A 17,185-nucleotide genomic window follows, 5' to 3' on the forward strand; every position below is an offset into this window, starting at 1 on the left:
TACACCTTCAAGTTTTAAATCAGCAAATTCTGAAATTTTTCTCCAATATTCAAACCATTTACAGATACAGTATATTAAAAAAAACACAAAAAGCGCTAGGCTAACACTTTATATCTACTGATTTTAGAGCTTTAAAAACTCAGAACGATTCACACAACGTTCATCCACAAAATCTAAACACCCATTTTAAAATGTTACCTCGACCTGCAGAGGCACTGGTTTCAGTTGGCTGTGCAGAGTCACTGGCAGTCCTTGAACGTTCTACCTGATCCTCATTGCGCCAGCTTGGATGTCTGCATTAAAGCAAGAGATAATCAAGGCATTAAAATGGTTTGCATGCCAATTAAAAAAAAAAATCAAAATTGGTTATTATTCAGGTCAGAAAATTCAATGGTCTGGATGATTCTGTGGTCGTAATATGACAAAGTTACCAATACAAGTCAGTCATTTTGGATATTTGCATGGACGTAGCTTGTGACATCAGAATTTGGTCAATATCCTGCATCCATTCTGTCCAATCACCATTACAATCAAGGTGAAATTTAATCTATTGTCCTTATTACTGAATTCTTGGAGAAAGAACACAAAATATTTGATTATTTACTTATTGTTAGGCCACTCCATTGTTCAGCAAATCCTTTCCAATGATCCTCAGAAATTAAATTTATTGAAGAGTTTTCAAGTAAGAAAACCCAAGGGCCAATCTTTGGTCTTGCATAAATTGATGGAAACTCAAAAGTATTTTAAACAATAAGAGGAGAACCAAGGTAAAAGTTCTCAATACATAAATGTTAAAAAGCATCAGAATCCAAATAGTAGTTTATGAATGAAGAACTGAATTGCTACACATGCCTCAAGATGCCATCCTTCTAAACGAGAAATTTATATATTTTTCTGTCACTCCACGAAATTTAGAAACTTGTGCACAAATTCAATAAGTTACTCAGGAGCAGTGTGCAGAATCTATAGATACATGGAAGTAACATTTCACTCAGAAGGCTCTATGCCAATTGTGCCTTCTAACAGAAAAAAAACATTAAAACAAAGGGGCGGCATGGTTAGCGCAACACTGTTACGGCACCAGCGACCTGGTTCGAATCCACCGCTGTCTGCAAGGAGTTTGTACATACTCCCCATGTCTGCATGAGTTTCCTCCAGGTGCTCCAGTTTCCTCTCACACTTCAAAAAAAAAAATGTACAGGGGTTGTAGGTTGATTGGGGTATTTGGGCGGCAAGGGCTTGTGGGCCGGAAGGGTTTGTTACTGTGGTGTAGGTCTAATTTAAAAAAAAAATTAGGTTACTGTGCATGCCACCACACCTGACAAATTGAAGTCAATGATGGGAGCCACTATATTTTTAAACCCGCTGAACGCTTAAAGAAAACCAGAGACTAGAATAAATTGGTGTGCCGTCAGTATAATGTCTGACAAGGAGGTGGTTGCCTCTATAACATCTCCTGAGCTTGTGAACAATTGGGTGGACTCCAAGAAAGTGCTCCACAGATCTAGTCCTACAAATGCTGCAATTAATAATTTTCACTAGATGCAAACCTATGATTCAGTTAAGATTTCACTACACTGCCTTCAAAAGTGGCTTGTTTCTATGGGGAACTCTCCAAGATAAACATTAACTCTTTAGGCTCAAAACAAGCAGCTGTGGGAGATGGAGTTTACCTTTCTCGTGATTGCTTAATCCCTTTAATTCCTCTTTCTTGATCCTCGATTTGCCTCTGATATTTTTCCTGTTCCTTCTTCAATCTCTCTTCTACCTCGCGTTCTTTAGCTGTCGTATCTACTGGCTTGGCAGCACCAAAAATGGATGCTGATCTTCCAGATGACATTGCAGGAGGAGCTCGCACAACCTCTTCTTTAGGAATGCTGCGAGGTTTCAGGTTCAATTTAGGTCTCTGCACAGGTCCTACAGGTATAATTTCATCAATTGTTTAAAAAGTCACACAATCTCAAATTTATTCAGAGTACAAATCCCCAGGTTCCACAAGGGTTCCTTCCCTTCCTGAGAACTGCTTGCTTGCCAAGCTGAAAGTGAACAGAAACAGTGTGTGGGAGAGGATCACAGAAAAGGCTGTGACAGGCAAGTGAGCAGGTGCAGGAAGAGCAGCCTCTCGCCAACCTCATGGACTCAGTGATAGAGTCTACTCAGAGCTCCAGCTCAGCTCAACCAGCCCTCCTGCCCCCTCCAAATTGTGAAGGCGCAGGTGGAGTGCAGGAGTGAAGGAACGCAATATATCTTGTTCCCAACCCCGCATCAAAATAGTTATAGGAATTTGATATCTGGGAATAAAGCAGCCCCTTGCTTTATAATACCAAATGGTGAATGTATGCACACAAAATCAGTGAGGCACGAGATTTTCAGCAAGGTGATAATCTCACATACTTAACAACCTTGAAATGTAAAATCTTTGTCATGGCAATTCCCAAGATACTGAGACCTCCACCTCACCACTCCTGGCAGAAGAGCATGTTTATTAATGACTTCAGCATAGATCTAAAAATCATCAGTTTGTATTAGTTAGCATCAGAGAGAGCAGAAATGGGGGGCGTGGCAAGATGGCGTAGAGGACAGAAATGCGATCCCACCCTTCCTCAGCTAGTTTTTTTTTAAAGTACCCGTTTTTAAAGTTTATAAAAGTGATTAAAAATTGTATTTTTTTATTTTTTAGAACATTAGTGGGTTACAATGGCTACTAATGTAAAAAAAAACTCAAAAACAATTGTAGAAGAAACTTCCTTTTAATAGTGCTGAAGAATTGAGGCCTACCTGCTTAACTGAAGCCATGGAGTCGATTTCGGGAGTTCCTAAGGCACAGAGGACCCCTGCCGGGCTGAGTATGATGCTGGCGCCGATCCTGCCTTTGCAAGATTGCGCCGGCTCGACGACGAGCTCGGTTGGTGCCGAACTGCGCGCCCGCGATAGGAGCTCGCACTGCCATCGGGTGGGTTGGGGACGCGCAGAGTGGCGTTGGTAGCCACACCTGCGCAGTCTCTGGCCTTACCGGGCATGCGCAGTGCCTCTGTGGGGGGGCCCCGAGCGGCAGCGTCCCAAAGTGGTCGCGGTGCCGTCGACGGGTGTTCAGACCCGCAGCTGCACCGGAAAGGGACCTACGACATATGGAGGAAGAAGACTTACCTTTACTGGGCAGCACGCAGGAGCAACTGGAAATGAAAACTAGAGAAGGTAGGCCTCAAAAAGAGGCACTGGAATCTGGAATGGAGTCTATGTGTGCTGTTTTGGAAGGGATTGTTTACCAAATGGATAATATGTTTAAATAAATGACTCAAGGATTTTTGGAAGTGACAACTAAAATGTCACTATTGTCTGAAGATATGACTGAAGTTAAGAGTGATGTTAATAAATGTGTTAAATCAGTACAAGAAAACTTTTTTAAAAATTGAAACAGCTTTTTTTGAATGTAAAAATCAGGTTGAACGTAATAAGGAAAAAATGGAGAGAGTGGAAGATTCTATTGTGGATTGGGGAATTCAGAAGAAGGAATTATTTTTAAAAATTGATTCACTGGAAAATCAAAGTCGAAGAAATAATGTGAAGATTATGGGTCTTCCAGAAGATATTGAAGGCTCCAATCCAATAAATTTTTTTAAAAAAATGGATTCCCGAGATGATGGGCAAGGAGTTTTTTTTACTCGGAAGACCTAGAGTTGATCCGGGCACATAGAGCGTTGCGGAAGAAACCGCTTCCGGGACAACCGCCAAGGGCGGTTTTAATTCGTTGTCTGAAATATCAGGAGAGAGAAATGATACCACGGTTGGCGGTGCAGAAGGCCCGACAAAGTCAATCTCCAATGATGAGTCAAAATAACAGAGTATTTTTTTAACACAGATCTTAGTCAGATTATAAGGCGACGTCGGGAATTCAATTCGGCTAAAGAAGTGTTGTGGCGGAAGGGTTACAAATTTGCTTTTCGTTATCCTGCAATGTTAAAAGTCTTCTCTGGTAATTTTCAATCTCAATTTTTTGAAAATGACCATGATGCATTAATCTTTGCTAATTCACTACCAGAGTTGCGAGGAAATGGTCGATTTTCGCTGCCGTCGCCTAAAAGGAAGACAAATGGGAATGGGAAGAATGGAAGAAATGGGAAGAATGGAAAGAAAGAAGTGTTAAGTCAAAAGTCTTATTGACATTGAAGACCTAGAACAATCATTGGGATTGGAGTCAATGGGTTGAATATATTGATTATATTTGATTATGTTGATGTGAATAATGTATTTCTGGCTGGGGGGGTGGTGGATGGCACTGAAATCTTGGATAGTCATCTGCCACTAGTGGGGTTCACACCCAGTTTTTTTTTAGGGCATTACTACCTTTGGGTAGTTTTTTTTGGGTCAATAAAAATTTTGTTTTTAAAATATTTAGGGGAGGGATAGTGATTTCAAGATATAAGGGGAGCGATTTGTAGTGAGTGATCATACTACAGTTTATAGTGATCATAGGGATGTCTAATCTGAAATTTGAAACTTTTAATGTTCAAGGGAAAACGAGTTTTGGCTTATATTAAGAAAATGAAAATTGATATTGCTTTTTTGCAAGAAACACATTTGACTGAAAAAGAACATCTCAAATTGAAGTGAGATTGGGTTGGTCGTGTTTTCTTCTTCATTTAATTCTAAGGCAAGAGGTAATTCATAAGAATTTGCCTTTTGAATTACAATCTATGGAAGGAAATGCTGGGAGGGTTTTAACGGTGAATTATAAAATGTTTGCTGAATCTTGGACTTTGCTTAATGTTTATGCACCTAATGTTGATGATGAGCATTTTATTTCTGATGCCTTTTTGTTGTTAAATTAGACTAATGAAAATATTTTAGTTGGGAGAGATTTCAATTGTGTTTTAGATCCTTTATTAGATAGATCTCCAAGAAGTATAAAGAAATCAAAGATGGCGATACAAATTGGGGCCTTAATGAAAGACTTAAATTTGGTGGATATTTGGAGAAGCGTCAATCCTATGGAGAAGGATTTTTCCTTTTATTCGTCTCGACATGATTCATTTTCCAGAATAGATTTTCTTTAAACCTATCGGCACATTTACAAGGAAGAGTATTACAGGCGGAATGTAAAAATAAGGTTATATCGGACCATTCTTTTTTATTTGTTTCTTGTGTAAGTTCAGAAGTGGTAGGTTCATCTTATAGATGGAGATTTAACACAATGTTGTTGAAAAAACCAGAGTTTGTTACCTTTACTAAAGAACAGATCACTTTATTCTTGACTGAGAATGATAATACTGTAGATAGTCGTTTTGTGTTATGGGATGCGCTAAAAGTTTATTTAAGAGGGCAGATTATTAGTTATACGACTAAAGTTAAGAAACAGTATATGGCAGAGAGTTGAGAACTGGAGAAGCAAATTCCTGAATTGGAGAAGGAATTTCAGAAAGATGTGACAGAAGATAAAAAAGTGGTTTTGGCTAATTTGAAACTACGTTATAACACATTGCAAATTTATCAATTTGAGCATTTAATTAATCGATCTAAGCAGCACTATTACAAATTGGGTGAGAGAGCACATAAAGTACTTGCATGGCAGTTAAAGACGGATTATTAATGCTGTTAAAAAGAATTCAATAGTTACCTATAAACCTCAGGAAATTAATGACCAGTTTTATTCATTTTATCAAAAATTATATACTTCTGAAGGGAAACAGGATAGTGGTGTTATTGAATCTTATTTATCTAAATTAATGTTACCAGCATTAAAGGAGGAAGATGTTGTGGAATTGGAAGCTCCGTTTACAGAATTTGAGATTAAGGAAGCTATACAGGAGATGCCAAATAGAAAATCACCGGGGGGACGATGGATTTTCGGTGGAATTTTACAAAGTTTTTTTATGAAGATTTATCCTGTGTTTGAGGATGTATTACAACAAGTAACTGAATAGCATGAGTTACTGGAATCTTGCTCCAGTGCTTTAATTACTGTAATTCAGAAAAAAGATCGAGATCCGTTGAAAGTGTCTTCGTATAGACCTATTTCTCTACTGAATGTAGACTATAAAATTATAGCAAAAGTGTTAGCAAATCGACTTGCTAAGTATTTACCTAAATTGATACATATTGACCAAACAGGTTTTATTAAAAATTGAAACGCATCAGATAATATTCTTCAATTAATTACTTTGGTCAATGCATATCGACAGCAGCCCAACTATCCATTTAATAATTGTAAACGCTGATCATCAATCTTTATATGTTAAATTATGTTCCTTTATTAAAAAAGATTTAAGCAGATTTAATTAAATGGAAAGATCTCCTGTTAACTTGACCAATTAAAGTTAATTGCATTAAGATGAATATCTTTCCTCGAATTCAATATTTATTTCCATCAATACCGTGTCCTCTTTTAAAGGGATTTTTTCAGGATTTAAATAAAGCCGTGAGAGAATTTTTATGGAAAGGTAAATTATTGTGGGTAGCATTATATAAACTTACTTGGAAGTATGCATTAGGTCGGCTTCAATTACCTCATTTCAGAATTATTATGAAGCAGCCCAGTTGAAATTTACTAGTAGATTAATGGATTTGGACCAACCCCCCAAGTTGGGCAAAAGTTGAGATGGCTAACATTTCTGAAATTGAGGTGCATCAATTTATATATCGATGGAATATAAGTTTGTTGCGGGAATATAATATGCCGATATTAAAGCATTTATTAAAGGTGTGGACTAAAAGAAATAAGATTTTAGGATCAAAAGGTAAATTGTCAATTCTAACCCCATTATTCCTTTTTTCAATATTTAATAAGTATTTAAAGAGTTGGGATTTTAAGGGAATAAAGACATTGCAGGATTGTTTTGTTGAAGGACAGTTTCTTTCCTTTAATCAATTGAGGGAACGTTTTGATATTGCTGAAAATTTTTTTTTTGTTTATTATCAGCTTGTACGGTAGAGAGATGACTTTTCCTGTATTGATGGAATTTGAATCTTTGACTTCTTCTATACCAAAAAAGGGATATATTTCTGTTATGTATCAAGTGTTACAAGACAATATGGATAAACCGGAATGGGAGAAGTCTAAGCTTAAGTGGGAAAATTATTTAGCTTTTGTTTTTCCTGAAGATTATTGGGCAGATGTGCGTTACGATAGTGTAACTAAATTGACGAACGTACGGTATGGAATGGTTAATTATAATTTTTAACATCAGTTATATTTAACTCCAGAAAAATTGAAAAAATATGGTTTTAATAACTCAGATTCTTGTTTTAGATGTGGTTTATGTACTGGTATTTTTTTTTACATGCTGTTTGGTCTTGTGATTAGATTAATTTTGGAAAAATTATATAACATTAAGTTACCATTAGATCCGTCTATTTTTTTTAATGGGTTACATGGTTCCTTTAAAAGGATTAGGGCTGGATAAATTTCAAATTTAGTACTGTCTGTAGCTCGAAAATGTGTAGCAAGTACATGGAAAGATAACAGTGATTAATATAACACGATGGAATAATGAATTGAAAGCTTGTATTGTTATGGAAAAAATTACATACAATTTCCATGATAATTATTCTTTTTTTATTAATAAGTGGTATTTGGAATATATGCATTTAGATGTACTTTGATGTATTATATATTTTTCCTTTTTTTAGCTCTGCTCAAGAGAGCTGGCTGATGGGGTGGGAGGGGTATATTTTTTTTCTTTTGTTGTGTTTATGTTTTAAATATATATATATATATAATTACTTATAATGGATTGTATATTGTTTTTCTATTAATGATTTTCTTAATGAAATGAAGTTTTCAAAAAAGAAAGAGCAGAAATGAAAAGTTAATGTGTACAATGCCACCTGTTCACAAGAATTACATTAGTCATAGAACTGACATAGTCAGGCAAAACATTTACCATTGTTGTTAGCTTAAATCTTAAATGGGAAGGCCTTGAAATGCAATGAAAATACCACATTAGTATTAGAAGCAAGTTACCTCTATCTTCCAGCCTTATGTCATCTCTTGTGCCATAATCACTTCTCCTGTCATCTCTTCTGTCAAAGCGGTCAAATCCATCATTGTAGCGATCGCTGCTACGTTCACCACCACCCCAGTAATCATCATTTCGCTTGTCGTCATAAGTATCTCTCCTGAATCCACTACCAAAAGCACGCCGGCTACCTAAAATAAAAACCAAATCACTCCACTATAACATATCTCAGTCACTACTGAACAAGTTATCACTTGCCTTCATAATTATTACAATGTATTTATTCTATTATTTAAGATACCGGGGGTTTTAGATTAATTGGGCAGCACGGGCATGAGGGCCGAAATGGCCTGTCGCTGTGCTGTATGTCTAAATTTTTAAAATTTAAATCTGATTATAACATGTTGCTTGCAAAAGAGTTTGGATGTAGTAATTCAGACACTTTGTACACAGTTTAAAAGTACAGAATAACCAAAGAATCCATTCCAGCCCACCCGAGTTTGGCACAATACATGAAAACTTTTCTGTCACCAGCACACACTTGTTGATTCTGGGTCTTTCCTGGAGCATAGGTCACATGATGGAGATTTCCAACATCAAGGGAAAGCAAAATACAAGACCCTAATCAAGACATAATGCTCCAAAAGGCTTCAGAAAACAACAGGGCTCAAATCCAATTAATGGAGAGATCCTCATCAATATATTCATGAAAAATATCCTGTAGCTGAACAGAATCACTTTAAATTATTTAAGTAAATGCACACACTGCTAACTTAGACATTTTAGATCAGTCTAAATCCATTTGCGGCATTGCTTTTAAAGCAGTAAACAGTACCACATATGGCAAATTGCAGCTAGGAATTCACACCCACAAAGTCACCACCCCACAAGTTTAACCTAAATGCAACTGAACAGGCTTGAAGAATGTATGGTTCACTGCCTCCATTTTGTAATAACCCCACTTTAGCCATTTGATAGAAAATAATGTGGAATCAAACAAAAAAATCTAATTTTTAAAGGAGTGACACCTTTTCTAACAAATGAACCAAACTAGGGGCGGCACAGTTATTATAGCTTAGTGCAACGCTATCACAGCACCAGCGACTAAGGTTTGAATCCTGCACTGTCTGTAAGGAGTTTGTACGTTCTCCCCATGTCTGTGTGGGTTTCCTCCAGGTGCTCCGGTTTCCTCCCACTGTTCAAAATGTACTGGGAGTTGTAGGTCAACTGGGCAGCACAAGCTAGTGGGCCAAAAGGGCCAGTTACCATGCTGTATGTCGAAATAAATGGATATCTTCAGCTAGGATTTTCATCGAAATTCTCATTTAAACAGCACATTGTTAGGCTATGGGGAAAGTGAATTGTGTATATATCATGTGCCAAGTGGAAGAGCACAGTCATAACTTAAAGTGCACATTCATTCTAATTTTATTTCTATACCCCAAATAGTTTTCTTTGTGACTCTGTAAAAGGTGATGATCCTGCAGGTTCAATTAAAATAGGATCATCAGCAATAAATTCATTAGTTTCTTTTTTGGAGACATGAAAACTAAGGTATTCTTTCCAAAAGCCAATTTATTGTTACACACTCCATAGCTCACATAGAGGGGCAGGTAGATGTTTCACTCTTCACAGTGTAGCTCTAACTACAAGTTAGCTCACCTCTATCATAACCACGGTCCCTGAAGCCATCATCCCGGTATCTATCACCATCCCGCCGAGGACCATCCCGGTCACGGGTGTCATAACGATCTCTAGTTCCTGGAAATGCAGAAGCCACAAATATTTCTACAGATGTGGTACAAAGTGTGCTGACCAGCTGGATCATGATCTGGTATGGGGACACCAATACCCCTGCGCGTAAAGCACTGCAAAAGGTAGTGGACACAGCCCAGAACATCACAGGCAAAACCCTCCCCACCATTACCCGAATATAAAGCCTCCTATTCTACCCCTAATGTGGCTGTCAGGTGGCCACCTGAAAGTGGAGAACCCGGCCAAGAGGAGCACTTACCTAACCCTCCTCCTGTAGGTATATTCTCCTGCTAGAAGAATCCCCCATTGCACCTGAAAGCAGCACCAGGCAAAGCTGCTAGCTGCTTTCAAGTGCCTAGCAGGGTGCAGGCTGATGTCAGTTAGCTGGCGACCCAACTCCTCGCTATCTGACAGTCCCCCAAAGCAGGACTGTGGGCCTGGAGCGGCCGGCCCTGCAGTCCCCCGCCAGGGAGCGGGGAGGCAAGCTGTCAGTCGGCTGCCCCTGCTCGGACTCAGGAGCCGGCGTTTGCTCTGTGGCCTCTCTCCCTGCTTCAGACTTTTCAGGTGGCAGAACACCGCCTTTAGCACTGCCACCTGAACGTCCCTTCGCAGACACCCGCAGCTGCTCCAGAGCCACATTCTCCAGGCGATTCCACCTGAAAGGGGCTTTAGAGAACATCGACAGGGAACGCTGTCGTTGGAGAGCAGCAGCAAACATTAAAGACCCACACCACCCAGCACACTCTCTGTTCTCGCTGCTGCCATCAGGAAAGAGGTATCTGTGCCACAAGACTCACACCACCAAGGTTCAAGAACAGCTGTTACCCCCTGCCATCAGACTCCTCAACGACAAACTCAATCAGGGACTCATTTAAGTACTTTTAGTTTTGAACTTTATTGATTTTTTTCCTATCTCTGTATTGCACAGTTTGTTTGCATTTCTTTATTTGTTTAATTGGGTATAATGAGTACAATTTTTTTTGCATCAGAGAAAAGAATCTCAGGGCTGTAATGTTATGTATGTACTCTGACAATAAATCTGAAATCTCAAAAATGTACCGGGCGTAGGTCAATTGGGTGTAATTGGGAGACATGGGCTTGTGGGCTGAAACAGCTTGTTACCATGCTGTACATCTAGAAATAATTTCCCTCTGGATCAGAAGATGGTGGGTTCAAATTCTTGGCAGATGAGCACCGAAATCCTGATGACCCCAGTGCAGTGTGGAGATGAACCTGCTCTACTGGCAGTGCTTTTTTTCAAATGAGAATGACTGTAGCATTAACTCAAAAGGGCAGAGTGATTTATCCTTCATTAAAACTGACAAAATTGTTACATTGCTGTTTAGGAGAACCCACTGTGCACAAATGGCTCAAGTTTTCAAAACCTCAGAGACAAAAAGAAGGTAAGACTCTGGGTTGTCCCAAGGTAATGAAAAGCACCACACAGTTTTGCACATACAGTATAGTCAAACATTATTCACACACAAAATAGGTTTAGTTTAGTTGATGGAAAAAAAATCACCTATAACTCTCACATCATAACTTTACACTGGCACCACTTTAACAATATTTTGATTTTCTTTTGTAGCGGAAAGAGGGATATGGGCCAAATGCAAGAAAACTGGATGAGCTCAGGTAGATAACTTGGTCTCTAGTTGGGCAGAAGGGCCTGCTTCTGTGCTGTACAAACATGAAAATTACTCACCAATCAAGGCAAGAAATGTTTCTGCCATGAAATATTAAATACTTTGACAGCTGGGTTTCACAATTAAATGCTCCCAGTGATGTGCCTTCTACTCTGAACCATCTCTGTAATTTGTACTTTGTGTGGACCAACATTACCTTGGAACAGGATTTTCAAATTCCATTGGAATGTGCAGAGTGGGTCTGAGCTCAGTAGGTAGGAATCACCCCCACTACCCCAAGCAGGGGTGAGAAAGGGAACCATTGCAATTGTGCAGATGAAAGGGCAGACCATTAGCCCGTTGCATTAGCTGGGAAGGCACAAAAGTGTATATTATCTGAAAACTCACTATCCCCAAATGAATCTTCCATCCTTCTTGACGGATAATCGTCGTTGGTATTAGTTGCTGGCCGAGCCCTCCAGTCAGACTCCATCTCAGCATCACGAATTCTGTCCCGATCTCCTCCCCTGCCCGACTCTCTCTCTGAGTTGAAACATCAAGCCTGTCATCAACTCTCAGAAGAAAACTTTACCAACATTTTATATTCATTGATCCAGTGAGACATGAAGTACAAACATTTCTAGGTCAGTCTTTAGTGCACTGAGCAAGGTCATAGGAAAAGTACATTATCCAAGCTAATTCAATTAAGATTGCTTAAAGCTTATTTTGATAGTCTATTTCCAAACAATTTTAGTTGAAACATTGTATAATACAAAATGCTCACATAATGTGACCTGTTGTGTAGAAATACTGGGAATAAATAGAATCAAACGGCAACCGAAATTTAAGATGCTTTTTTTGATAAATAAAAGTAAATTTACTTTAAAATGTTACAGAAAATAATGTTGCATGAATAAATCAAAGTCAGCAAAAAAAAACCGTTCCTTTTAACTTGAACTACTAATGATAAGATTAAACTATAAGACTATTTTCAAGCTGTCAGGGTAATGGTAATGTTTTAGTTGGTGGTGATTTTAATTGTGTTTTGGAACCTTTATTAGATAAATCTCTGAAGAAAGTTAAGAAATGCTAGATGGCAGTTCAGGTTCAATCGTTGATGAAAGATCTTAATTCAGTCGATATTTGGAGAATTCTTAATCCGACAGAGAAAGATTTCTCCTTTTATTCATCTAGACATGAATCGTTTTCAAGGATTGACTTCTTTTTAGTATCAGCACATTTACAAGGGAAAATACAACAAGCGGAATATAAAAGTAGGGTGATTTCAGATCATTCTTTGTTATATTTTACATATGCAACTTCTGAGAAAACCCAAGTGGCCTATCGTTGGAGGTTTAATACAATGTTGTTAAAAATTATGGAATTTATTGATTTTTTGAAAAAACAAATTAATTTTTTTTTAAAGAAAATTCTAATTCTGTTCAAAGTAAGTTTGTATTATGGGATGCTATGAAAGCCTATTTGAGAGGACAAGTAATTAGTTATACTTCTAAAATAATAAAGAATCGATTAAATTAGAGTCTTGAATTAGAGAAACAGATTTATGAGTTAGAAAAGGAATTCCAGAAAGACGCTACAGAAGATCAGAAAATATAATTATCTAGGTTGAAATTGGAATATAATACTTTGCAATCTTATCAATTTGAATGTGTGATTAATAGGACTAAACAACGGTATTATGAATGGGGAGAGAAAGCACATAAGGTATTGGCGTGGCAATTAAAGAAAGAACAGATTTCGAAGACTATTAATGCTGTTAGACGGAATTCGCTTATCACTTATAAACCTCGTGAGATTAATGATGAATTTTGTTCATTTTATAAAAAGTTATATACATCTGAAGGAAAATAAGAAACTGGATCGATTGATCTTTTTTTAAATCACAGTTGAATTTACCAATATTAGAGGATGCAGATATACAGGAGTTAGAAGAACCATTTACTGATTTGGAAATTAAAATAGCTATGCTGGAAATGCCGAACGGTAAATCGCCTAGTGATGATGGATTTTCGGTTGAATTTTATAAAATTTTTAATGATGATTTATCTACAGTGTTTGGGGATGTATTATGTCAAGTTGGAGAACATTATGAATTACCTGAGTCTTGTTCTAGTGCTTTAATTACAGTAATTCCAAAAAAAGATAGAGATCCTTTGAAGGTATCTTCATATAGACCAATTTCGTTGTTAAATGTAGATTATAAATAGCTAAAATATTGGCGAATAGATTGGCTAAATTTTTACCTAAGTTGGATTCATATGGGTCAAACAGGTTTTGTAAAGAATAGATATGCTTCAAATAACATTTTGCACGTGATTAGTTTGATTAATAGATTTCGACAATCTTCAGATCACCCGATGGTGATATCTCTAGATGCAGAAAAGGCATTTGATTGAGTTGAATGGAATTTTTTGTTTAAAGTTTTGGAGAAATTCAAGTTTGGTCCTTTTTTTATTGGTTGGATTAAGGCTCTATATAGTAAACCAGTAGCTAGAGTATTGACGAATGGTTTGATTTCAGAATCCTTTAAGTTAACTCGATCAACTCGTCAAGGTTGTCCTTTATCACCAGCTTTGTTTGCGTTAGTGATTGAACCTTTAGCACAATTGATAAGACAAAATACACAGATACAAGGTATGAAAGTTTTAGACGAGGAGTATAAAATTAATTTATTTGTTGATGATGTATTGGTGTATTTAACAAACCTAGCTCAGTCACTTTGCACTTGAAGGAGTGTTTAATACAATATGGATGTTTTTCTGGATATAAAGTTAATTGGGAAAAAAGTGAAATATTACCGGTAAGTGAAGGAGATTATTCAGTTTATAAGAATATTATTAATTTGAAATGGACTGATCGAATTAAATGTTAATTATCAATCTTTATATAAATTATGTTCTGTTAATGAAAAAAATTAAAACTGATTTGATCAAATGGAAAGATTTACCTATTAATTTAATGGGTAGGATAAATACAATTAAGATGAATATCTTTGCGCGTATACAATATTTGTTTCAATCTATTCCGTAGACTTTCGAGACTTGAATAAAATGGTTAGAGAGTTTTTATGGAGAGGTAAATTTTCGAGAGTAGCTTTGAATAAATTAACTTGGAAATATGAGTTAGGGGGATTACGTTTACCACATTTTCAACATTATTATGAAGTAGCCCAACTTAAATCCTAGTTGGGCCAAAATTGAAATGGCAAATATTTCTGAATTTGAAATACATCAATTTTTGTTTAGATGGAATATAAATTTGTTACAACAATATAATGTGACTATACTAAAACATTTAATGAAGTTATGGATAAATAAAAATAAAATGACAGGCTCTCGGGGTAAATTATCGGCTTTGACTCCATTGTATAATAATCAATACATAATCGAAAGTTTATTGCATTGGAGATTTAAAGGTGTGAAAAATTTGGGAGATTGTTTTAAAGAGGGTAAATTTTTATCTTTTAATCAGATGAGGGAAGGTTTTGGTATTGATAAGAACTGTTTCTTTATTATCAAATTCGATCTTTGGTAAGATGTATGTTTGGTGGAGATATGATTTTACCTGAAATGACTAAATTTGAGACTTTTCTTATGAAGGTACCTAAGAAGGGTTATATTTCATCTATGTATCAAATATTACAGGATGGTATGGATAAAAAGGGTTGGGATAGATCTAAAAGTAAATGGGAAGCGGACACTGGTTTTATTTTTTCCGAAGATGATTGGTTAGATATCTGTTATGATAGTGTAATTGGATTGATAAATGCTCGTTATGCAATAATTAACTATAATTTTTTACATCAATTATACTTAACACCTGAAAAATTAAAAAAGTATGGTTTTCATGAATCAGATTTGTGTTTTAGATGTGGTGATACGGTTGGAACTTTTTTTCATGCCGTTTGGTCATGTATACAATCTTTTTGGAAGAAAATTCAATTGTTTTTAGAATATCTGTATAAGATTAAAATAGTTTTAGATCCAACAGTATTTTTATTGGGTAGTTTGCAACCTTTGAAAGGCTTGGGATTAGATAAGTTTCAGCTTGCTTTTGTATATTTAGCTTTATCCGTAGCGAAAAAATGTATTGCTAGTATGTGGAAAGATACAAATATGATTGATATTAATAGATGGCATAATGAGATGAAATATTGTTTAATAATGGAAAAAATTACATATGTTTTGCGTGATAATTATAATTTTTTTATTAATAAGTGGTTGTTATATTCAGAATATTTACATTTCAATTTACATTGATTAGATCTTAATATGTATATTTAAGTTTTATTTAATTTTTTTCTTTCTTTATGGCTCTCATTAGGAGAGTTGGCTGAAGGGGGGGGTTTCTTCTTTTTTTATATACAAAAAATAACATTTATCTTTATGGTTAATTGTTGTATATGTCATATATTTGTTTTTTGAACGAATAAATAAAGTTTAAAAAAAAAAGACCATTTTCAAGCTGAAGAGAAGACATATTCTTGTTCTTAACAGGAGAAAGATAGAGCACCACTACAATACAAAAAACCATACCTTTTTCCTGAGCTTGATCAGCAATATCCACCCTGATTCTTCGGTTCTGCAACATCTAAAAGAATGAATAGGATAAAGTTTAAGACAAAACATCCGCCAGTATTTCACATTACAAATACACAGAGCAAGTCAAGAACCATTTTAAACAAAGGCAAACTACATTGAAAAACTTTGTGGGGAGGAAGAGCAGGAAAATACATTTGAAAAGGAGTTTATGTCTCAGAAAGTGAGGCTGCAAAGGGAGACAGGGGAGCAGATGGAATTTTCAGTTTTCTGCAGACATAACGCATGCAAGAACATCCAAGGCACTGGGCACTATGTTGAAGAACATGACCACACCATTTAGAGACATAGAAAATACTTCAAGAACATGAAAACAAGACAAAGAGTTGCAACAAATTCACTCTCCCAGGCATCAAAATAAAGAATATGACCAAGTGCAAAGTTTCTTAAAAATGGGGAAAAAAACGGTAGAAACTGTTCTGTGCAGGAGTGAGAATTACAGACCCAAGTGTTAAAATCAATCTGCTCATTGAATACCATAATAGGAACTGGACACACAAAATAGCCAGTGGAAATAGTTTTATCTTTGCTTTTACCTACACAAATCACTTGAATTGGGAGAGCCAACATCGATTAATATCAATGCTTATGTACATAAAATGGTGACAAAATACTATTCTTTCATACAGCGCAATGACAGGCCCTTCCAGCCCATGAACCCCCAAATATATCAATTAGCCTACAGCCCCCATACAATTTGAAGGGTGGGAGGAAACTGGAACATCTGGAGGAAACCACACAGACACAAGGAGAACATACAAACTCCTTAATGGACAGCGTCGGATTCCAATCTGGGTCGTAGGCGCTGTGATAGGACTATGCTAGCTGCATCACCTTGATCTGCAGTAGAGTAGTAACCAAAGGAAAAAAAGATGACATGAGTTTATGCTGACAGAGTGGTGGTGAGGGTTGGGGCTTGTCTTCAGTTTCATGGAGAAAGTGGGTGTCATTGTGAATTTTTTTGGAGTTTCCAAGAAATGAAGGACCTTTCATTTCCAGCCGTGGACATTCAGTGAGGATGACGCATTCTGATTTGCACAAAGTAATTAGTGCACAATGTGGAAAGAAATAGAACTCAGAAAAATCTTGAGCTGCAATGAAATTGGCCTCGTTCAAGAAATCAAAATAATTGCTGATGAAGTTGGGTTGATATGGTGGATTTCCAACAAAAAGCCTCTCGTTACTTGTAGAATAAGAGGCCTGGATTTGGTATCAAAATTTTTTTTTAAAT

The 17,185-nt window shown here is 36.6% G+C and overlaps 1 protein-coding gene across 6 annotated transcripts in view; it reads right to left on the bottom strand.

Annotated features, from left to right (window-relative positions):
- The window catches only part of eif4ba (eukaryotic translation initiation factor 4Ba), a 37,725-nt gene that overhangs the window by 8,525 nt on the left and 12,015 nt on the right, over positions 1-17,185 (bottom strand). For all 6 annotated transcript variants that reach the window (XM_069906596.1, XM_069906595.1, XM_069906598.1 and 3 more), the window contains 6 exons: positions 15,892-15,946; positions 11,744-11,878; positions 9,618-9,716; positions 7,961-8,146; positions 1,674-1,917; positions 199-293 (listed from right to left, as the gene is read on the bottom strand). In XM_069906596.1, coding sequence (XP_069762697.1) covers positions 199-293; positions 1,674-1,917; positions 7,961-8,146; positions 9,618-9,716; positions 11,744-11,878; positions 15,892-15,946 — 814 coding nt within the window. The remainder of the gene's footprint in view (positions 1-198; positions 294-1,673; positions 1,918-7,960; positions 8,147-9,617; positions 9,717-11,743; positions 11,879-15,891; positions 15,947-17,185) is intronic.

This window comes from Narcine bancroftii, chromosome 12 (assembly GCF_036971445.1).
Source record: "Narcine bancroftii isolate sNarBan1 chromosome 12, sNarBan1.hap1, whole genome shotgun sequence".
Lineage (NCBI taxonomy): Eukaryota > Metazoa > Chordata > Chondrichthyes > Torpediniformes > Narcinidae > Narcine > Narcine bancroftii.